Raw genomic sequence first — 18791 nt, 5'->3', positions numbered from 1 at the left:
AGGGAGATGACCTGACTACCCTATGAGAATGCTGGCCTGTTGATCTTTCTGCATTAACAGGACTGGGGAATCACTATAAGGAACAGGAAACTCAGCTGTGATTCAAGTGAGGTAGCAAAGTGTCTTTGAACTAGAGGAGACTTCCTAATGTAGAGACAGCTCAGTGCTGCACAAACTACACAAGTTCCTGTCTCGGATACAGAGAGTAGTGAACTGAGGCAGCCAGTATCCTGAGTCATTCCAAAGGAAAATGAGCTCCACTGCCTCTGGGCCGCAAATGCCTATCTTCTTTGCTCCATTGTGCACCTGAATCTATCTGAAGGTTGCTTTCTCTGGTTGAAGTTCAAACAGCTGCCTATAATCATGAATATACAAAGAGTGGCTATTGGATTATTTTATCTCCATGTTCAAGAGAGCAAAGGAGATTCTTAAGCCAACGGTATCTGTGCAATATAGAACCAAGACAGGTGTTCATATATATGATCCAGACCAAAAAAACACAAACTGCTGGAGGAACTCACTGGGGTCAGGCAGCATCTGTAGGGAGGAATGGACAGTAGACATTTCAAGTTGAAACCCCACTTCAAGAAGAGTGAAGATGGACAGCTAAAGAGAGTGAGAGGGGGTTGGTAGGTGTTAGGTGGAGAGATGAAGGATGATGGACAGATGGAGGCAGGTGGGCTGAAGATGGGAATGGTGGAAGCAGACCAAAACATCTCCGCCACAAACTGACTTGCACGAGGGGACAGACAGGCACTCTTGTTCTCACGTTCCACACAATAGTCATCATTTGAGTAAAAAGTCTTGCCCCTTTTGTGTTTGCGATCATGAATGTCAGGGGAGCCAAACTTTTGAAGGGATTTCACCCAGCACCCACACTAGAAAGAGCCACAGTTCATTGGGAAACAAATTTCCAATGCAGCCAGCGCAAGGAGTATTGGAGGAAGAGCATGAGGAAATATAGTGGATTTTGCATTTCACACCAGGAATGAATTTCTGGGAAGATATCTAGCTGTTCCCTCAGGGGGCAGAAGCCTTACCAACCAGAAGGGATAAGATATGGAGCTTAAACCATTATTTGATGGGAGAAAGTAACAAATATTAATCAACTGTATGGACTGTGAGGGGACCTGAAGTCCATGAGGAGATTTGTATGTTGATAATACAGTAGAAGTTTGTATGTCTTGCTTTCTTATGTCTCAGATGATGAATACATACTCTGAGGTAGTTATGGATTGTGACCAAAAGCAGATTAACTATCATTAAAAAAAACCAAAAAGTGCACAGTGATGTCTGTAAAACCTGACCAAGAAAATTAACACATTTTGACATTCCTGAATTGGCTGAGTTACCTGAAAAATAATGGCTCTGAGAAAAAGTAAAAGAAAGCTACCTCTTCACCATCTCTGATTACTGCTTTGTAATATGGTTCTGGGCTTACAGTAGGGCTGCCCTCCTGACTGGTAGCTGTGGGTGAGAAGGAGGAGTCGAGGAGAGAACAGACACCCCGTGGCTGCTCCACCCCTTCCTTTCCAAGTGCTGCCACCTCTGTCAAGGAATCTCCCCCCTCCCCTGCTGTGCCCAGCAGGTATTCAGTTAAAACGCAAACACCACAGCACCCTCGACCACACCTGGACCTTGGCTTGCCCCGGCCTGACAATGAGCAGAGGTGGGACTCGTCCATTGGCCATCCTTTCCTTTTGGAGATAGAATTCTACCCCGTTGACTTTTCATACTCACTACTTTAAGGCACATCCTGATGACATCATCCAGAGGAGTGGGTGTGATCCTATCCTCCACCTGGTTGTTCCTCCTCACCTTCAAGACATGCGAGGTAATGTTGCAGCCACATTAGACCCCATTTGGAGTATTGTGTTTAGTTCTGGTCACTTCACTGCAGGACAGATGTAGATGCCATGGGGAGATTAACGAGGACACTTCCTGGATTGGAGAGCATATCTTAAGAGGATAGGTTGAATGAACTTGGTCTTTTCTCCTTGGAGCAAAGAAAGATGAGGAGTGACCTGATAGAGGTGTACAAGATAATGAGAAGCATTGATTGCATGGATGGCCAGGGGCCTTTTTTCCCAGGGCTGAAATGATTAACATCAGGGGGCATAATTGTAAGGTGGTTGGGAGTAAGTACAGGGCAGTAGTATGAGATAAGTTCTTCACACGGAGAGTGGTGGGTGCATGAAATGTGCTGCTGGCAATGGTGGTGGAAGAAGGTACAATAAGATCTCTCAAGAGGCAATAAGATGTCATGGACCTGAGAAAAATGGAGGGTTATGCAGTCAGGAATTTCCAGGCAGTTGTTCAACTAGATTTCTATAGGTTGGTACAATATTGTAGGCTGAAGGGCCATTTCTGTGCTGTAGATTTCTATGTTATATGCCTCATTATTGGCCCAAACCTGAGGCCACTCGATCTGTACTTTGGGCCCACGATGAAGGAGCTTGGAGGCACCATCACATTCCCCCCCAATGATGTCATCAGTATGCAGCCTGAATGCTCAGTGGTTGGAAGCAACATTAGCTGAGAGCAATTCTCGCGAATGGAACATTAAATTGATCCTGGGAAACAGTCTTCTGATAGGGAATCTGGTGCTCTCTCTTAGAGCAGGAGGATAATACTTCTGGTGTTCTACTCTCCTTCTCCAAACCCCCTCCCTCTCACCTAAGACCAAAAGCAAGCCATTTGAAATCTGAGGTTTCTGCTGTGGTCGAGTGAACTCTTAAGTCCACTTTTTACATTGCACAGTCTACCAGTGGCTCTCAAATCATTCCATTAACCCCTTCCTTCCCTCTTCTGAGTCTTAGTTCTCTTTGAAGGCTGAAGGACTGAGTGGTAGACTGCAGTAAGCTGTGGGTTTAACATTTCCAAAGTTGTCCATTTATATAAACACAATTAATGAAACAACTATCATCTATCCTCATCACAACCCAAATCTTTGGCTTCCCAAACGTTATTATCTAGGATTACTGCGAGTATACAGTAGCTAATTTGTGTGGCTATAATATTTTTTTGAATAGAAGAGGGCTATTCACTAGCTAATCTTTTAGCAATGTACCCTGCATTTAAGCACAGACATGCTCACACGTAAAACAACAGACCTTATTTCAAAACACATCAGTCTGTAGCATGATTGAAATTAGCGGTGGGCACAAGGCTATCGAAGTCCCAAGTGAGTTTAACACAGGCTGACCCACACATACCAAGGCGCACCCAGATTTAGGACCCCCAGTCCTTGCCGAATGGCCCTTTTACAAGTGGTTGAGGTGCTGCCAGTGAGAGGCAGTATCAGCCAATTCAGCAATTCCATCTCATGCTAGTTTCAAGTGACCTCTTCAGCCTGCCTGGCCTGTTCCAGTCATGATAGCAGATGCTACTTATTGTCATGGCAAAAAAAAAGGGACCACTCGCTATCAAAAACAAAGCAATTTGTTGCTCCCTCCCTTCCCAGAAAATTAGGGTTGGGGTGGTGGCAATATTTTAAAATAAAAATTAGGACCTTAGTTTTAAGTTAAGCCAAAAATGTCTGCAGATGCTGAGGTCGAGTGCAATACAAAAATGCACTGGAGAAACTCAACAGGTCGCCCAGCACCCATAGAAAGTAAAGGGTGACCAATGTTTCAGGTCTGGGTCCTCCCTTGAGTAAAGGCCTTCATTTTAAACCTCAAGTAAATTGGTCCACTGATAGCACGCAGTATTATTCAGTTTACCATGACAACGGGTCACCTGAAGCTACCAGAGTTGAAATGATGGGGACCTTACTGTCTGATGAACTCAGACATACTGCCAACAGAGCGAAATGGTCAAGAGACTGACAGCGGTTTGGACCGAGCGCGAACCGCAGCTTACGTGAGGCCGCTATTGTCGCATGCCACTGGTTCAAGCGAAACAATAAAAAGACAAAAATAATATATACCAGAGCGTCCTTTCCCGAAAGCAAAACACAAGGAGGAAGGGGCCAGTTAGCCTCTTAACAAGCATTGAAAATAAAAAATCTCTTATCTAGTTACAGCCCAATATCTCTCAGCTGGTTTGCCAGGTGTCATTTCCTTGTGAGATATCAGCAATTTATTATATACACTCCTTTGGTAAATCTTTCCAAGCCCTCTCTCTTGGTTCGTATTCCAATTTAACTATTGTTTCTTTTGCTGTACGTCAGATATTCTCCCACATCTCTGCCCTCCTCTCCAGTGTCCTCTTATAATCAACCAAGGTGGAATCAGTGCCCAGGACAGGTAGGTCTATGGTGGTTAAATATCTGGGAAGCTGCCAACATTCCAGTATTCACAGGGACCAGATAGACCAGATGATAGGGTGCAATGGGTGGAGATCCTTCTTTGAGGGTCAGATCTCTTGACCTGTTGGTCTGCTGGAACTGGCTCCTCCTTTTGGCAGGAAGACTCCTGGGCAGTATACTAGCTTAGGGTCAGGCTGAGCAGAATTATCTTGGTGTGCCAAAAAGGCAGAATACCAATTGGTTGATTTTCCTTGTATTGTTTTACAGCAAGAATTTAAATCAGTGAAATCTTTCAATCAGCAAACCCCACTTCCTTTGTGGGTCCAAGAGAGACGATATCTCCTAAGGCATAAGGTTCCTGTTAATAATTCCACAATTTGGACGATGGACCCCTGAAGCTTGCATCTCACCCTCAAATAGAACTGGGAATAGAGCAAGTAGGTGGGGTGGGGGTGCCTTTAAAATCTGGGCCCCAATTAATCAAATTACCTCAAGCTCCTCTCCAACAGAGGACCAGCACAGAAGGAGATTTAACAAGCACCTGGCCATTCAGCCCATCCATCACCATTTGTGCTTCAGGTCAATAGTTGACTGAAGAACTCCAGCCTTTTGCCATTAATTTGATCTTATGTTTGGCAGGAGACTGCAATTAGCACCAGCAATAGCTGAGGAAGGGGTGAAATTGCTTCTCCCTCATATTTGTAACCTCCCCCAATGCCCCGCCAATGGGGGGCGTGGGGGAATGGATAGGTGCGAGGCCTTGGTCAGAACTTCGCCTTTGTTTGAGGTTCAATTTTACATGAATTTAGAAGAGTGTGGAGAATCAAAGAGGAGATGGATGTAAATTGAGCTTTGGATTTTGTGGAGCTGGTGGCGATTAGAGGGCCACGCCTGGAGAGAAGAATGCTGGGTAGGTGGACCTACCCCTCACTGTAGCTGCGGCAGGCTGTGCTATGAGAGAGGCATTGGTCATTGGTCTCACAGAGAAGGGCACCCCAGTGACTGGGTTTCTTGGCTTTGATTGGCTTGTCATGATAGAGCAAAAATGGGGGTTAGCACGAGGAGGTGGTGTATACCACCTTACCTATACTCGCAGAATGGGGAAAGAAAAGATGTGGATTAACCTTGGTGAAAGTTCCTCCTTGTTGGCAAGATGGAACACTGAGGCCTTTTTTCAACAGCACCCAAATCTTCTCTCATCAGAAATGATTGTGGACTTTGCCTCTTTCCCCCCCCCCCACTTCCCCTATTTAAATTCTCCCCAATCTCGCTACAAGAGGAAGCAGAGGAGTCTGAATGGGACCTCTGAAAACAGAGCTAATTGCTTGCTTTGCAGTGGGAAACTCAACTGTGGGAAAAAAAATCCCACCAGAGAAATAAACATCACAATGACACCTGTCAACACCAGCAAAGTCAGGTTGTCCAGTAACTATTTTAAATATATTTTTTAAACAAGAGAGAAAATAATCCTGTGCCCACGGGACTGTATTTGTAAACTGACGCTTATTAATTTTCTTAAGAATAAAAATCAATGAAAGGCCATTCCCCTGTTACCAGAATGGCAGATGTGAAAGGCCTCATGCCTGATTCTGAGGACTGCTAACCAACATGGCAGTGGCACAGTTGTGACAGAAGGATATTTCCAATTAAAGAAAAAGAAGAAAGGAAAGAAGTTTTCTTGTTGTTGCAATCTTCATGGCTTGCTAGGCAATGGCTGCCCAGCCAATGAGGTAGAATATTACTGTGAGGTGTTCAGTTCCCTCCTGATGTTGATGCTGCTTCTGCTCCTTCTCCGGTCTCTTCCTGCTGGTTAAGAAATACAATGAGAATGTTGTCATTGACACTGTCCACCTCTATCTGACCATTGCTGAAGGCTCCTACATTAATGCACTGGGCAAATAATTATCAGATGCGACTCAAATAAAATAAATGCAAGCTGGCATATTTAAGTAGATCAGCTCAGATTTTGGCTCCGTTTTTCTCTCTCCATTAATAGACCTTAACCTCCTGGTCATGTCCTCCAGCATAATTGATCTCTCACCACCACACTAACCTCATTTGGTCTCATCCTATCAGCTATTCCTTTTGTCCTTTTGATTCTTCCCCAACTTCCTGCTTAAAATGAACCCAATTTCTTTCTTTCCCAGTCCCACTAAAGGGCTTCAGACCTGGGACATGAACATCTCATCTCTCCACAGATGCTGCCTGACCTGCTGAGTGTTTCCAGCATCTTCTGTTTTTATTGGAGTGGTCAACTGCTACTAGAATTGATGTCATGGATACCGAGAAACACTAAAGAACTCTGTTAGTGTGCTTTCCAGGTGAGTCAACTTACAGAGTAGGTAGTCCAATAATTACAAATAAATAAAATTATGATGTAGTGAGAACTGCTGCAATAATGAAATGGTACAGGGTGTAGAGAAAAGGACAAAAATACAGTGCAGGGAATAGAGGAAAGTAGTTGTAAAAGGCAGTGCAAGTATCATCCTCTGCCAGTGTAAGATTTATTTAAGAATCTGATAACAGCAGGAAATAAACCCTTCTTTAATCTGGAAGTTTGTGTTTTCAAGCTTGTGTACCTTCTGCCCGACTGAAAGGAAGATAGAGAATTCCCTGCTTCATTCCCACATTGACATGTCTATCCATGGTCTCATGCACTGCCCAACTTAGAACACCCACAAATTGGAGGAGCGACAGCTCATATTCAGTCTGGACATCCTCCAACCAGAAGGCATCAACATAAACTTTGGTTTCTGTTAGGCTCCCTACTGTCTCTCGCTCCCTGCCCCTCTGCCTCCTTTCCTCCAGCTCTGCATTCACACAGCTAACCCACCTTCCCTGATCAACTTTTCTCTCCTGTCCGCCCATCCATGTCCACCTATTGCCTCTTGGTTATTGGCCTGTGCTTTTCCCCTGCCCCTTCTTCCCTCTCCCCCCATCTTTTTATTCAGACACTTACTTGCTTTTCCCTCATAACTTTTAAAAAATATTTTATTTAGGATTTTCCAAACTTAAACTCAATTATCAACATTATCAATGACTCTTCTTTGGCTTGGCTTCGCGGACGAAGATTTATGGAGGGGGTAAAAAGTCCACGTCAGCTGCAGGCTCGTTTGTGGCTGACAAGTCCGATGCGGGACAGGCAGACACGATTGCAGCGGTTGCAAGGGAAAATTAGTTGGTTGGGGTTGGGTGTTGGGTTTTTCCTCCTTTGCCTTTTGTCAGTGAGGTTATCAATGACAATGTTAACAGAATCAGCATCATCGACTTCAATTTATAATTATCAGTTTTATACAAGATTTTCTGCAGAGTTCAAGCTCTTTCCACTCCCAACCCCCCACCCCCCTACATACCCTCGACACTTAACACTTAACTAACCACAGTTACACACAACATTCAAGGCACTCACAACAAAGGTGTGAAACTTACATCAGGGGTTTATTATAACTTGAAGAAGGGGTCAGGCCCAAAACATTGGTTATATATATTTTTCCCCAGTAGATGCTGCAGGAACTGCGAAGTTTCTCCTGCAACTTTATATATTTATAGAATCATAGTACCTGCAGAATTATTGGGGTGGAGTGCAAAACACACAATTGCTGGAGAAATTCAGCAGGCCACACAGCATTCATAGGAACCAAAGGGGGAATCAATGTTTTGGACCTGAGCCAGGGAATGGGATGGGTCCTTTATTATGACTGCAGCTCTTTCATTTCATGGAAGATATGAGTTTAGCTGTGGTAGACGGACAACAGGATCTCGTTGTACATACATGCCGATAGCTGAAAGTTTCACCCACCTTCCCCCTGAAGCAAAAAACCTTGCTTTTGAAAATTCTGAATTGTGGAACACTAGTGCAGTCCCAGAATTTGCAGCAAGTCAGTGCAGAAGCAGGGCACTGTTACCAGTGAATCACTTGTTAAGATACAAGGTGGTCTTCCTTCCAAGGCACCTGCAGGTCCCTCTGTACTAACCAGAGAATGGGAAGGATATCCCATCGTGCCTCATCACAGCCCTGCCTCAAACCAGGCCACACAAACAACTGAAATGCTGCTTGTTCATCTCATGGCAGCTCACTCAAGCTCACCTCATCCTCGCTGAGCACCAGAGGCACAATTGGGCTTGGTAGCTGGCAATCTTGCCCTGTGGTCAGACATTTGTGGGGTCAATTTAAAATGCCTCCTGCGTTACCTGGAGGAAAAGGGAGGGCAGTTCTCATTGCTGCTCTGACACTAATCACTCAGGCTGGTTATCTTGCTGCTATTCACCGTCGCATGGCCATATTTGCCACAGAACCGCTTAATTGCCGCCAAAGCTTTTGGATATATCCTAAAGGACACAACAGAAATGCAGGTCTTCCTTCAATTTGGCTGCTTCTATTGGGATGCAAGGAGATGAATTATCTGCAAGATCCAAGAGTCAGTTCTTTTTTTAAAAAATATCTTGCTGGAGGAGGCTGATACACTCTTGTCAAACTCTGCAATCTTTCCACTAATAGTTCCTTCTTGGGAACAGTCTTGGTTCATCAGAGAGGCCAGGAGTATCAGTGTTGCAATAAGATACAGTCCTGAAGTATGCAGCAGATGCTTGAATGGGGGAGTTATAAGCCCTCCTACATAATCCTTATCAAAATGGCTGTGTTCTCAGCACAGTGATTTTCAATCAGAGGTCTTGCTGCTGAACCTGTATCTTCAAATGTTCACTCCCTCTTAACACGCTCGAGTACGAAAGTCTCATTCAGCCCCTTCAGTGTGGCTCTGCCATTGGGCACTGGAGCTCAGCTCTGTCAGATTATTGTGAACAATCCATGGCTCTGTTCCACAGAAGGGGGAAGCACAGTGGTGCAGCTGCCATTACAGCTTCCTCCCAGCTGCAGGGTCCTGAGCACGATCTTGACCTTGATGTAAAACAGGAAAGTCTGCAGTCGCTGTGATTGTAGTGCAATGCACAAAAGTGCTGGAAAAACTCAGCAGGTCTCACAGCATCCAAAGGAAGCAAAGGGTAACCAACATTTTGGGCCTGAGCGCTTTGTCAGGCCTCCTCTCCTGATCAACCACTCCCAAGGAAGGGCTCAGGCCCAAAATGTTGACTGCTTTTTACTTCCTATGGATAGAACAATACAGCACAATTCTGGCCCTTTGGCCCTTAATGTTGTGCTAACCTGGGAAAATGTGCCACATCCCAGAATCCTGATGACTTCCTCATTTTCCTCCATCTGAGGAGATTTTTTTGTGGTTGATATCTGAAACTTTCTGCTAGAAGAGGTGATGGAATCACTATGTTTAAGAGGCATTTACACAGCCACTTAAATAAGCAAGACAAGGAAACGGTCTGAATCATCTACCTCCTCAGTCCAGTCAAAGCTGCCTACATTAAAGGATCCATCCCACCCCACACTCTATTCCCACACCCCTTCCATCAGACATATGATCCATGAGCATGAAAACACAAACCTTCAGATTCAAAGATAGTTTCTTTCCTGCTGTTATCGGACTTTTGGATGGACCTCTCATTAGTAAAAGATGATGCCCTTGAACCATTTAACCATACTTTTCCCTACACCCTAGACCTTTTGACTCACAGTAACACCACATCCTGCACTTTTGTTTTATTTTTGCTTGACCTTCCTGGATAACACACAAAACAACAATTTTCACTGCATCTTGTTACAGGTACAATTCAATTACATTCAAACCTAGTCTCTCCTCTTAATTGCAATCCTCCCATCCAGACCACATCATGGTGTGTCTCCTCTGCACCTCTTCACCAGAGAGTTCCAGACACCTTCCATACTTTAAATGCAAAAGAAAAAATGTCCCCTCAGCTCTCCATTAATGATTCCACCTTAAATCCATGAATTTATTCCCCTCCCTAATAAAATAATTTTCAAATGGATTGCTCTGTGCATCACTCCCTAACACTCTCCCTTTCTGGCAGGCTGTGCATCAACACTTGTGACAAGGCTGCGCAAGTGTGGCAGTCCCGCATTTCTGCAATACCCAAGGCAGAATTCCCACGCTGGCTGCCAGCTCTGTGCGGGAGAGCTCACAGACAAGGGCTGGTGCCAGCTGCATGCTAATGGTGTTGAAGAAAGAGGATCTGTGTGACTCTAATCCCATACATTCATATATAAAGATAGAAAAACCAATGAAGCAAACGAGAGATAAAACAATGTTGTTTTGTTCATTAGGGAACACAGGCGATTTATCGGTGCCCAGCTTCCAGCTTTGAGCTTCTGCAAAGGAAAGAGGTTCTTTTATCTCAGCAGGCCCCAAATTGCCTTGTGGCCAACATCACTGTTGCAATGTGGGAAACTCACTGCAGATTTGTACACAGCAAGCTCCCACCCACAGCAACAACATAAAGGCTAGAATGATAAACCAACTCTCCACTAAAAATTGCTGAGTGTGTAGGTGAGTGGTAGACTCTGAGGCAGTTAGAGAGAATGTGGGGAGAATAAAAAAAAAGGAGAGTTAATGTAGGATAGAAGCAACTTGGTTGACACAGCCCAGGTGGGCTGAAGGGCCTGTTTCTTATTTCTGTATCTCTCCAAGACTCAGTGAATGATAGTTTATGTTATGAATATTGGGCAAGGCACAGGGGATACATTCTCTGAACCTCTCCAATGCAAGCTCCCACTGAGGTTTTACATCTACCCAAGAGAGTGAACAGTGCACTGGTTTAATGTCATATCAGAAGATGCTCTGCAGTATGTGACCATTTTCCAATTCTGTGTCATCTTCATTAACCAGATGAAAGCAAGATTTGGATAATTTATAGAACTATTGGTTCAAAATACTGCTAGCCAAAGACTTGCACGAAGACTGAGGAGGTTAGGCATGTCCCCCACCCCATGTCCCACAACAACCACTGCAGGTGTCAACTGCGAGTTCCGAAAATGTCACAAAGATTTCTACCTGGTGCTCTGGCTGACGCACATTCCTCAACCAACATCACTACAACCATTTAGCTCAGCTCATGAGCGGGGCAAGGAGAGAGGAGCAAAAAGAGACAAGACGGGAGAGGGAGTGGAAAGGGGTCAGGAAGAGAATGAGTGAAGCAGAGGGTCAGAAAGAGGGGGAGAGAGAGAGAGAAACTGCAAAGCAAGGACAGTGAGAGGCACAATCAGTAAAAAACAGGGATGGATAGACAAATGCACACTGCAAAGTTATTAGTATTGTGTCCATTTTTGTCCTAGGATTACCATGAATATTTATTATCTACCTATCCGTTGTGCATTTATTTTATAATAATTCAATTATATTTACTATTATAGTTTTCTTTACAAGTACCTGTTCAGCTGCAGAAAGTAAGAATTTTGGTGCATATTTGGTGCATAACATTGTTCAATGTACATGATAATAAACTAATTATCATTAGGTACCCTTGTAACCCAATCCCTATCTCTTCACTTGGGCAAAAACTCTGCTCAAATACTCCAGTCCTCTGGTGTAGAAAATGGCAAAGACTTACCCCTGGCTTTATAAAGAAATTGTGTCTGCTCTCTTTTTGAGATGCTTATCTGAGATAATCCCCCAATTCTACACTTTCCAACCAGGTCAAACAGCCTCTCAGAAGCAGCCCGCCAATACTTCTCAGATTCCCTCTCCCTGCTGTGTGCTTAAACTTCAGAAAATTTAACTGGCCTGCATCAAAGCAGCAAACAGTGCTGGAATTAAGAACAAGGATTATAAACAGGAGATTGCACCTTCGGGGTTAACATTACGAGATGACAATCTGAAACTGGAGCAGATGCAACTTGCTAAGATAAAGATCTCTAGTTTATTCCAAGAAAACCTTTCATAAGTCCAAGCAAAAGGATGTTATACCTTTTAGAGATGTCATCTGAAACACACTCTCTCAGACCCCATCTCCACCCACCCATACGGACAGAAATGGAAAAAACACCCACATACACGCACACCCACACTAATGAGAACAGAGAAACATATGCATGCACAATGAAATACATCAAAATACAGACAGAAACGTAATTGCTTGCGCTTATGTACACATGCACACACACACACACACACACGCACACACAAACACACACACCGCCCACCCCCCTCACAGACAACTCGAATGAGCGCATGGAGAAAAATAATGAAACAAGTAAAAATGCAACAGACAGAAACACACATTCATACACACACACACACACACACACACAAATGTGCATGCACACTTGTACACACAAGGCACACATGAATGAAGTGGATTCAATGCAGGATCACTTGATGCCCCTCCACCCAGCCATCATAGGGCTTGCTTGCCACTGGTCACACAAAGATCAACCAGGAGCCGTGTGCTTCTGCCTGTGCGCCAAACCGTTTGCTGATTATGCATCTGGTCCCAATTGAGTGCTGAATAACAGCTAGAACAAGAGTACACTACTGCACAGAAACAGGCCCTTCAGCCCATCTGGTATTTGATGAACTATTATTCTGCCTAGTTTCAATGACCTCCACCTTGACTGTAAGTCCACACCTCTTCCATACTTGTTCCTATACAAATTTCCTGAAATATCAAAATCGAGCTCTCATTCACCACTTCTGCTGGCAGTTCATTCCATATCTCACCACTCTCTTCATGGGGGAGTGGGGAGTGTAGGGTCAGGGCCTGGCCATAGCCTGTGTCCTGGGTTCACGGCTTTCAGTATGTCAATTGATATGACGTAGCCAGTAAAAATAAAATCTGCCTTGTTTCTCTTTTGCCTACTGCCTTAATAAAAATAAGACACAATGTGTCAAATGTAAAATCTCTGCAAAAAAAAATTCCTGCAAGTTGGTCAACTTCAGCCAGTGGGAGAAAGCTGAGCTGCCAGGATCATTGACAGAGACTGTTCTGCCCATTGAATCTGAGCTGCTATCTAATGTAGTACAGTTGATTCATGATCTAAGCCCATCCAACCTCTTTGGCCCTAAGTTCCTCAAGTAAGTTGATGACTTTTATAGTTAGGTCATGCATGCTGGCTTTGAATGAGATCTCAGCATTCCAAAATAAGGATAATTAAAAAAAAAAAATTGTCTTAAACAGCACAGTAAGTCTGTGAGATGATTGACTGAGCCAGTACCAATTCCCTTCCTGTGGAGAAGTGCTCTTCGGGGTGGCATGGCTAGCACAGCGGTTAGCACAACGTTATTACAACACTAGCGACCCAGGTTCGTATCCGACGCTGTCTGTAAAGAGTTTGTATGTTCTCCCTGTGTCTGCATGGGTTTTCCCCAGGGGCTCTGGTTTCCTCCCATGTTTCAAAACGTGCAGGGGTTGTAGGTTAATTGGTGTTTTTGGGGATATGGGCTTGAGGGCTGGAAGGGCCTGTTACCGTGCTGTATATTTACATTTAAATTTAAATCTCTTCCTCTGGTTGGCATAGTAGCACACCTGGTTGAGACTTTCAGCTCCAGAGATGGGTTTAGTCCTGAGCTCTGTTTGTGTGAAGTCTGCACACTCTACCTCACACCTCCCTCTCTCCATCCCCAGTGCTCCTGGTTTCTCTCATGTCGCAAAGACATGTTGGATCTCTGGGGCTAGCCGAGGCAACTAGGTCAACATGGGCAAGATGGGCCAAAGGATCTCCTACCATGCTCTAAATCTCTGTGACCCTTCTAGTAGTGGATGCATTAGTACTGGGGGAATTGATGGGAATGTCAGAAAAGTCACAAGGGGAAGAGTCAGGGAAAAGGATTGGTGGGATAGTCCTGAGCAACCATTGTTACAAGTGGATGAACTGTCTTCTGCCTTCAGAGATAGGATATGAACTATGAACCCTCTCCTAAACATCCAGCTCTAGTTTTGCCATGCCTCTTTGTTCTAGACTCTTCCACCAGCAGAAATGGTCTCTCTTTACCAAAACCCAGAAAATATAAACCAGCAAGCTTCCAAAGTCAGACCTTCCAATCCCAATTAGATGGTTGGTAGCAGAGTTAATCTGAATGTCACCTCTTAGTTCAGGGAGAGGAAAACTTTTGCTCTCTGAATATTGTGTAGGCAATGAATCCTCAAGGTTGAAATGCCACCATTTTACAATTCAGACACTCTGGGGCTTAGACCATGAGACATAGGATTGGAATTAGGCAATTCAGCCCATCCAGTGCCTTGTCATTCCATCATGGCTGATTCACTATTCATTTAACCCATTCTCCTGCCTTCTCCCCGTAACCCTTGATTCACTTCCTAATCAAGAACTTATCCACCTACCTCCATCATAAATATTCCCACTGACTTAACTTCCACAGCTGTCCACGGCAACAAATTTCATGGATTTGCCACCCTCTGGGCAAAGAAACCCATGCTCATCTCTGTTCTAAAGGGATGTTTTTGAGACTGTATCATCTGGTCCCAGACTCCCCACTCTAGGAATCATTCTCTCCATGTCCACTCTGTCCAATTCTTTCAGTATTCAACAGGTTTCAATAATGATCCCTTCTCATACTTCTAAACTCCAGCGAGAATAGTCCCAGAGCCATCAAACATTTCTCTTGTGATAACCCTATCATTCCAGGGATAATTTTTGTGAACATCCTCTGGACCCTCTCTAATGCCAACACATCCTTCCTTAGAAAAGGAGCCAAAACTGCTTGTTTTATATCAAATTAAATATCCTGAGGAAAAATAAACGTTAAGCCCTCCTACACAAAATCCTGGTATAAAGGGTGCTATTCAATGAATGAATAATTCTGTCCATACTGTCACACAGCAAGCTACTGGGAATGGGCTGGAGAGGAATCTTAGTCCATAGGAGAAACTGCAGGTGCTGGAATGTGGAGCAAAACACAATTTGTGGGAGGAGCCCCACCATCCCTGGTTCTCTCATCCCCCATTGGCTCCTGCCCAACCCCTTTCACCCGTCCTCATGATACTGTCTCTCTCCCTTCCACACATTCAGTCTTGATGAAGGGTCCCGACCCAAAACATCCACCATTCTTTCTCTCCCATAGATGCTGCTCGAATCCCATCCTTCCAGCAGATTGTGTTTGCTCAGGAATCTTAGTTGGCAGGGGACTGATGGGACGAAGGGCCTATGGCACATGATGTATGATTCTATGCCTCGGATTTAGGCCAAAAGGTGATGACTCTGCCATTTAAAAGATAGCATGTTTATTAAAGTTGTCTGCTGCCCTTAGTACTAACCTGAATGCGATAGCTGTTCATTTCTTAGAAAGATTCCATGCAAGCTGTGGGTGGAGAGGGGTGGCAATTATTTCACATCAATTCATATCCTTGCCACCCTCCATCGCCTACGCTAAATCCACCTCCACTTTCCTTGCGTGACTGTAAACCCAGTTGCAGCATGGCCTGTGGTTACACCAAACAGGTTGATACTTAAACAGGAGGTACAATCAGAGATCAGCCCTTTATCTGCCAACATGTTTGCAAAACCACATCCATCTTAATAACCCAAAGATGAGACAAGCATAGAACTGGGGTCTAGGGGGTCTTCCATGGAGTGGGGACGGGGCTCCTCAACAACTGTATATTATTAAAGATTCCAGTTTCCTCTATTTTCTTTAACCCAGACCCCATAAAAATGACTCTTGTATCCTTAGTTTTACAACTTCTGATTTCTCCTCAAATCCTTGACAATCAAGTCTTGTTTTCAATTGCTCGAGTGCCGAGTGGCGAGGGGGAGGGGAAGTTCTCTCCAGTTAAATTTGTTATTCCCCAAGGTTAAGAATCAGAGGTAAATAATGGTCCTTGAGGCTGTGTTCTGCAAAGTTCACCCTTTTTGTCCAACCCCCTGTCTCGCTTGACCAGTCTCAGGTTCAAAGGCTAGGGCTGGCTAGGCCATGTGGGGATTTAATTGGTGAGGGCCAGTTACCAAGGGAGGTTACAATCCCTCCCCCCTCCGTTTTTCCAGATGGGTCAAAGCAAGGGCTGTGATCATGGGACAATTAGCCACTATGCTTGTCCCTTCCCCTTAAAAAGCTCACCCAGGAACACTGAGCAGGCAGTTTGATTTGGACACCATGTTTGGGGTAAGGCCTGTTCCTGTACTGTCCTGTTTCACAGTCTGGCATGGTGTTCAGGACATAGGGAAAGACTCTGCAAGACTCAAGAACCAGGTGCACCAGCTGAAGGAGGCAACATTTTCCTGAAACTCCCACCCTCCTGCTGGATCTTTCACTGCCTCCAAGTCCTAGTCTCAGAGCGCCCTGTGTGCCCATGGCAAAACCAATAGTGCCAGTCTCCGGTGACCCAGGTTCAATCCTGACCTCCGGTGCTGAGTTCTTCCTTTGACCAGCCTTGGGTACCCTCTGGGTACTCCAACTTTCTCCCATATCCTGAAGTAAAAACACAAAATGCTGGAGAAACTCAACCAGTCAAACTGTAGCAAAGGTAAAAATACATAACCGACGTTTCAGGCTTGAGCCCTTCATCAGGTAAGAAGCCCAAAATGTTGGTTATGTATTTTACCTTTGTCATATAAAGGCTGATATCGCCTCAAACCGTGCATCTTGGCGCCTCACAGTTCAGCGGGCAGCAACCTCCTTTGAAGAAGACCGCAGAGCCCACCTCACTGACAAAAGACAAAGGAGGAAAAACCCAACACCCAACCCCAACCAACAAATTTTCCCCTGCAACCGCTGCAACTGTGTCTGCCTGTCCCGCATCGGACTTGTCAGCCACAAACGAGCCTGCAGCTGACGTGGACATTTTACCCCCTCCATAAATCTTCGTCCGCGAAGCCAAGCCAAAGAAGAAGATAAAGGCCACTTTTTGACCAGCTGAGTTTCTCCAACATTTTGTGCTTTTACTTCATCCACAGTGTCTACAGATTTTCATGATTTACTTCATATATCCTGAAGACTGGCCCATGTGAGTCGCCCCTCCACCAGTGTGGATTTGATTGGTGGAGTCCAGCCAATGGAAGGGGGGTGTGGAATCCAGGAGTAGTAGATGACGGAAATGTGGGGAAGGAAAATAAAACTGGATTGATGTAGGATTGATGCAAATAGGTGATTGATGGGTAACACAGACTTGGTATACCATTGGAATGGACAGGAAGATGTGCAGCTATGGAAATGACAGGGGTGCAGGAGGCATAGGCGTCGGAGGAGGTGGAGGGATCTACAGACACTTGGTGTCTCTGAGGAGACTCTCTTTAGCTTCTCTTTCCCTTCTCGATGGGAGTGCCAAACTAGTGGCGGCTCCTGTGTGCCTTTATAGGCAAGCATAAGTAAACACATGTTGTAAACCTGACAACTAAGGTAACTTAAATCTTAGACAGTTCTTTGTCATTCCATGACCATAACTTATTTCACACACTTTGAGTGCTATTTCAAAGCTTTCACTGATAATTCATGGACTCTTAGTGGATTGATTCTCTATGCCCAAAATTCACTGTGTTTCAGGCTCTCGATGTGTTGGAGGTTGTTGAACGGTAAGCCAGTACTTCTACTGGAGAAGGATGGCTGGGATGGTCTTCTAGCTGCCATTCAGCTCACTGAGTCTGCACTAGATCTCAGTAGAGCACTTCCCATGACCACTGCTGCCCTCTCTCCATATACCAGTTGGGGAGGAGAAAGCAGCCTACACTGGGTCCACTGTGTTCAGAATCCGGTTTAATTGCAAGTCACTGCTCAAGAAGGGAGGACAGGAACAGGAGTGGGCCATTCAAGCCTTCGAGAATGATCTATCATTCAATATAATCATGTTATAAAAATATAGAACATTACAGTGCAGAAAGGCTATTTTCCCCATCCAGTCTCTGCTTACGCTATAATTTTCCCCACCTTCCCCCCCCCCACCCCTGCTCTGGCAGCTCATTCCATACACCCACTGTGTGAAAAAGTTGTCCCTTGTTCTCCCTTTAAGTCTTTTCCCTCTCACTTTAAATCTACATCCTTCACCTGGATATTATCGGAATTGAATTATATGGAGAGGGTGCATATACTGATTCTTTATTCCCTGGAGCATAAGAGACTGAGGACCAAGCTTGTAGAAGTGTGCAGGATTATGAGAGGCATGGAGAAGGTGAATGCACAGTCTTTTCTCCAGGGTAGATGATTCCAGAACTAGAGGGCATGGGTTTAAAGTGAGTGGGGAGAGATTTAAGAGGGACCTGAGGGGCAATGTTTTCATTCAGTGGGTGTTCCATAAATGGAACAAGCTGCCAGAGGACCCTGTAGCAGTGGGCACGTTTACAATGTTCATAAGACTTTTGGACAGATAGATATATCAGAAGGGGTTAAAAGTGTACGGACCAAATGCAGGCCAATGGGACTAGTCAGAATGCCAACATGGTTGGCGTGGATGAATTGGGCCAAAGGGTCTATTGTGTGCTCCATGACCCTATAGCTCCTAGTCCTAGATTCCTAGACCATGACCTTTCACTGAGCTATGAGAGTCATTCTGAGAGTTGGCAAAGGTTGATTGGGCTGAATGCAGCATGGAAAAAAGCCATTCAGCCCACTGAATCTGTGCTGCCCATCAAGAACAACTTTCTATTTTGTGAGAGGATGTGAGCAACAGGGTTATATTTCTCTGAAGTGCACTGCAGGAACAATGAAGATTGTGTAACTCAGAGCTTGCTCTG

The 18791-nt window shown here is 44.7% G+C and overlaps 1 protein-coding gene across 4 annotated transcripts in view; it reads right to left on the bottom strand.

Annotated features, from left to right (window-relative positions):
* Positions 1–5526: 5526 nt before the first annotated feature.
* Positions 5527–18791, bottom strand: part of LOC138762669 (high mobility group protein HMGI-C-like) — a 187845-nt gene continuing 174580 nt past the window's right edge. For 2 of the 4 annotated variants that reach the window (XM_069936271.1, XM_069936269.1), the window contains one exon: positions 5527–6055. In XM_069936271.1, the coding sequence (XP_069792372.1) occupies positions 6002–6055 (54 nt within the window). In that variant the 3' untranslated portion in view covers positions 5527–6001. Of the gene's footprint in view, positions 6056–15386; positions 15430–18791 lie in introns of those variants that run through there. The other 2 variants (XM_069936272.1, XM_069936273.1) reach the window with 2 other exon arrangements.

The sequence above is a fragment of the Narcine bancroftii genome, chromosome 5, assembly GCF_036971445.1.
Source record: "Narcine bancroftii isolate sNarBan1 chromosome 5, sNarBan1.hap1, whole genome shotgun sequence".
Lineage (NCBI taxonomy): Eukaryota > Metazoa > Chordata > Chondrichthyes > Torpediniformes > Narcinidae > Narcine > Narcine bancroftii.
Note: the sequence above shows the minus strand (reverse complement) of the source record. Positions and strands in the feature narration are given on the sequence as shown.